Genomic DNA, 5,066 nt, shown 5'->3' with positions numbered 1-5,066 from the left:
AAAAAAAAAACAAAAAGAAAAAAAGTGACTTGATAAAGAGCTGCAGGCTCTGTGGAGTTTTCCCTTAGCCCAGGCCAGTGGTACTGAGCCATCCCTGCCCCCAGGCGCTCTCTCAGCGGCCCGCCTTCCTTGTATTTGGCTTATATTAGCTGCTTTTCTGACAAAGTTTGTCGAAAACATCTAGACCAAAAAAAAAAAAAAAATCTAGACAAACTGGGTATTACGATGCATGGTTGTAATCCCAGCACTCTGGGAGGCTGAGGCAGGAAAAGGCCGAGAGTTCAAGGTCGGCCTGGGCTACAACATGAGATCCTACCTCAAGCCTCCCCCACCCTTAAAAGAAGGGCATTGGAGGGTGAGGGTAGAGACTGGAGACAGGGAGGCCAGGGAGGAGGCCAAGGGAAGAGCAGGGAGAGCGAGGAGAGGGTGCCAGGAAGAGCTCCTCCCCCACCTGTCCCGAGCTGAGCCTCTCGGAGTCTCTGGCTCCACACTAACGCAGAACCAAGACACCGTTCTAAATTGTGTTACTCGTTGGCATGCAATTGTTCATCGCATTTCTTGCCATTGTTTTTTTTTTCTGATAAAGTAGTATGTCCCCTTTTTCTTCCTGATTAATTTCAGTTTTGATTTTTTGTTCTTGTTTGAGATAGAGTCTTGTTACACAGTTCAAGGTGGCCTGGAGCTCTGTACATGTTTGTGATTGTTGCTTTTTTTTTTCATGTCTTTAGGACAGGGTCTACAGGGTCTCACTACACAGATCAGACTCGGAGCGATCCTCCTGTTTTCAGCCTCCCAAGTGCTGAGATTACAGGCGTGCGCCGCCATGCTCAGTCTCAATCACCATCTCAGTGCGCCCCAGGGGCAGGGCGACAGCATGCTGGGGATGGAATCCTGGTCCCTGAGTCTGCCTAAGCAGGCACTTTACTCAGCTGAGCTATCTGGCTGGCCCTGTGATTGTAACAAATTACTTAGTGTTTTTTTTTTTTTTTTTAACGTTGTAGAAGGGAAACCCAGGGGTTGCTCTACCCCCAAGCTATATATCTTCACCCTTTTATTTTTAGTTTATATTTTGAGAGAGGGTCTCACTATGTAGCCCAGGCTGGCCTTGAATTTAGGCTGATCCTCTTGGCTCAGCCTCCTAAGTGTGGAATTACAGGCGGGCGCCACCATGCCCAGCAGATTTTTGTTGTTGTTTTGTTTGGTTGAGACTGTTCTGAGCTAATTCTGTAAAGTGTCTCTTTGTTTGGGCACTGAGGTGTATTCTGTTCTCTTAGTAGTTAGCTAAAGATTGGAGAAAGATTTCCGAATTTAGTGAGCCGGCTGCAGCATCTCATGCAAGCTCACGGGGCTCAGCCCCGCCGCGCCGGCTCGGCCTGGTCCTCACTTCCCGCCTCTGCTTCCAGGTCAGATGGGAACGCTGGGCCCTTCTCAGAGCTGGCCCGAGCTGGGCAGGGCCTCAGGCGGCCCGTAGCGTAGCGCGGCCTTCTTCTCCCATCTGTTTCCGCTGTTTCAATTTCCCTGCAAGTGGCTTCCTCAGACTTTCCTTTCAAGCTTTTGGGTCTTATATTCATTTACCTCAGCTGTTTTTGTTTGCGTGATGATGGGGATGAACTCAGGGTCTTCACACTGAACTCTATCCCCAACCTTTCCTCTTTTTTCAGTACTGGGGATCAAACTCAGGACCTTGTGCTTTCTAGGCAGGTTACCTTTCTTTCATTTCTTTTCTTTTCTTTTCTTTTTGTATTTTAGGGAAGGGTCTACAGGGTATTTGGGGTCTCACTACTAGATTGGACTCGTAGTGATCTGTAACAGCCTCCCAAAAGCTGGAAGCTGGGATTACTCTCTCTCTCTCTCTCTCTCTCTCTCTCTCTCTCTCTTTCTCTCTCTCGGCAGGATCTCACTAGGCAGTCTAGGCTGGCCTCGAACTCTTGGTGATCCTCCTGCCTCAGCCTCCTGGAGTGCTGAGATCACTGCTTTGCCACCATTCCTGGCTTCGGTTTTCATCTTTAACCTGGTCGTTATATCAGAGCTTTTCTAAGAATTTCCAAGAAGAGAAAATCAGGCCCCTCATAGAGGTGCAGCTCCCTGGCACATTCTAGCGGCTCAGCAAACGGAGAAAGTGCCCAAGTGGCTCCTCCCGCTCTTCTGAGCCGGCACTGGCTCTCCGTTAGCCAGGACAGTAGCCAAAGGACCAAGTGGAAGTCACCTCCTCCCTGGGCTGTCTTCAGCCCTGGCCATTCCTACAGGCTGTTCCTGGTACCAAGGACACCCTGCCCTGTCTTCTTACAGGGATGCCATCTTGGCTTGGCTTCCGGGTCCAGCTGTTCCACCTTCCCTGACCACTGCAGGTGAGGGCCAAGACCTGTCTCTCCAGGACTTTCACGGAGACCCCAACTGCGGCACCAGGATGTCACCTGCACCCCACCCCACCCCCATCCCTACCAACTTGGCTCTGCTCCTTTGTTTTATTTTGTTTTGCTTTGAGACAGGGTCTCACTATGTAGTCCAGGTGGGCCTCCTGCCTCAGCCTCCCAGGGCGTTGGCACAACAGGGGCGTACCACCATGCTGGGCTTGCACTGGGACAATTAGAAGGTTCTTGTTCCAACCCCACTAGCCTCCCTGCCCCTCCTGCGGACGTGTCCCCGGAGCCTCTCACCAGAAGTTCCTTGATGTCCGGGTCTTCCGAAGCCCAGGGCGGTACAGGGGCGGTGGGGGGCCCGGGCAGCGCCAGCCGGCCGCTGTCTTCAGTGATGGAGTCGGTTCCCGAGGAGTCCGAGGGCTCCACTGCGGCGGCCAGGTTCAGCAGGGACACGTTGGTGCAGCCCGAGGACCGTCTGAGGTTGAGACACCAGTGCACGGGCTCATGTGGCATCCGCGGCTCCACGCTGGGGAGGCGACAGCGCAAATGGAGGACGCGGCCCGCCGGCCCCCCGCTGCTCGCAGCCCACGCGCTGCCCTGCGACCCCGCCTCACCGCCCACTTTCTTCGTTCTCGCCTTCCCCGAGGCCCGCTATCTTCTCTCTCTTCAGCCCCTGCTGCCTGCTTTCGTCTGCCTCTTCCGTCCCCGCTTCCTGCTTTCTTCTGCCTTCACTGGTCTCCCTGTAACCGGGAGGTTAAAGTGGATCTTTCAACATTAGGATTGCTAGGGCTGGGCCTGGTGGCCACACCAGCGGGAGGCTGAGGCAGGAGGATCATTCTGGGCTCCAGGCCAGCCTGGGCTACACAGTTCAATGATAGCCTGAACTACACAGTGAGACCTGGTCTCGAAAAGCCAAAACCAACACAAAATTATGATTTCTGGAGCGAGGTGTGGTAGGCACACCCGTCATACCAGCTGTTAGAAGGCGGAGGCAGGACGATTGTGAGTTCAAACCCAGTCGGGGCAATTTAGAGACCTAATGAGATCCTGTTTCAAAACAAATTTTGAAAGAGCTGGGGATGTAGCTCAGTAGTAGAGTATCCCTGGGTTCAATCCCCAGGACTACAAGAAAGAAAGAAAATAAATAAAAATTAGCAATTTTGGAGCTGGACATGGTTACACACGCCTGTAATCCCAATGCTCGGGAGGCAGAGGGGAGGATCTTGAGTTTGGGGGCAGCTTGGACTATATAGCAAAAACTTGTCCTGAAAAAACAAAAAGGAAGGAGTGATTTTGGGCTAGGAGATTTGTTTCTGCAGCTGCTTGTGGTGAGAGCTGACACTGCACCTGGGCCCTGGCACCAAGGAGAATTTAACGCTTCCAACCCGAGTTTGCAGCCAGGCTCGGTCTCTGTGTGGTGTTTGCAGGCTTTGGTTCGGCGCCTGCAACCTAGACGCAGCATCCCAAGCGCGCCTCAAGGAGAAAAGGATCAGCTACCTTTCCAATTGGCTAAATTGTGAATAAACTCACTTCTCCTCTTCTGGAACCTGAGATTGAACCCAGGGTCTTTTCACTGAGGAATATATCCCAGTTCTTTTAAAAATTCAATTTTTCCATTTGGAGACAAAAGTCTCACTAAGCCGCTAAATTGCTCAAGCTGGGCTCAGACTTACAACCCTCCTGCTTCAGCCTCCCAAATGCTGGCATACAGAGGCATCTCTTTGCCCCAGCCTCTTCTATGCTTGGTGGCAGGTGGGCAGATGAACCCAGCAGCCAAACCCAGAGAACCAGAGCCAGACTCATGCCTGCCCCCAGCCCTGCAGCGACACCCTGTGATTGCCTGACTTCCTTTCTTCCTCTGCCACCCCCTTCCTCTCGGCCCCTTGCTCTGTCTCATAGCCCTCTCTTCTTCCTCCCTTCCTCCCTCCCTCCCACCAGTACCCGTGGTGGCACTTGGGCTCTACAGGACGCCGTGCTGGCCCAAGGACCATCATGAGAGGGAACAACAGACCCACCCGTGGAATGACACAGCCTTCTTCTTCTTCGTAATCCCCTTGGCAGGGCCGGTCATGCCCCCAGGAGCCTCGGGGCCCAGCTGGATCCTCCTCTCGACCCTGGCAGGGGTGTCCCCAGCCTGATGGAACTCCTTGGACTGCCAGATGGTCTTCACGACCACACTCGCCATGCTGGGGGCTGCTCTCCCGGGGAGACTCGGGCCTACTTTGACACTGACTTCGGGTTCCTCTCTGCTCCTGCCCACCTCACAAAGGACTCAACTACTGGACCCCAGCAGGGGGCAGTCAGCAGGTGGGCGTTCCCCATGGTGCAGAATGGACTCTTCTAGCCCAGGATTCTAGTTGCATATACCATGGACTCCTCATTCGACCCCAGAGCCTACATTCACCAACTCCAAGCTGGTCTGCACTTTGCTTCTCACTGGCATAGGACAGCAGAGGTGAGGCCTAACCAACCATGCTGATCCAGGGTGGGGACAACTCCCAGGGAGAGAAGGGAGCCACCAGCCCCTGCGAGTGTTGACATTCAGCCCAACAGTCCACTTGAACCTTCATAACCTACATCAGCAGAGACCAGAGGGCAGACTGCTGCCCATCTAGCCGTGGGAGTAGGCACACACCTCGGCTTGGGCCATGTCCATGGTCTGGGGTGAACCGACAGACAGGCCTCCTGTACATGGAGTCATAAATA

General features: G+C 53.5%; 1 protein-coding gene across 5 annotated transcripts in view; it reads right to left on the bottom strand.

The window, feature by feature from the left end:
* The window catches only part of Tsks (testis specific serine kinase substrate), a 12,031-nt gene extending 7,459 nt beyond the window's left edge, over positions 1-4,572 (bottom strand). For 3 of the 5 annotated variants that reach the window (XM_004646430.2, XM_004646431.2, XM_023706719.1), the window contains exons 1-2: positions 4,376-4,572; positions 2,658-2,886 (exon numbers count right to left, since the gene is read on the bottom strand). In XM_004646430.2, the coding sequence (XP_004646487.1) occupies positions 2,658-2,886; positions 4,376-4,545 (399 nt within the window). In that variant the 5' untranslated portion in view covers positions 4,546-4,572. Of the gene's footprint in view, positions 1-2,657; positions 2,887-2,974; positions 3,101-4,375 lie in introns of all 5 variants that reach the window. The other 2 variants (XM_023706717.1, XM_023706718.1) reach the window with 1 other exon arrangement.
* Positions 4,573-5,066: the final 494 nt, after the last annotated feature.

The sequence above is a fragment of the Octodon degus genome, unplaced genomic scaffold, assembly GCF_000260255.1.
Source record: "Octodon degus isolate 3935 unplaced genomic scaffold, OctDeg1.0 scaffold00268, whole genome shotgun sequence".
NCBI classification, from domain to species: domain Eukaryota; kingdom Metazoa; phylum Chordata; class Mammalia; order Rodentia; family Octodontidae; genus Octodon; species Octodon degus.
Note: the sequence above shows the minus strand (reverse complement) of the source record. Positions and strands in the feature narration are given on the sequence as shown.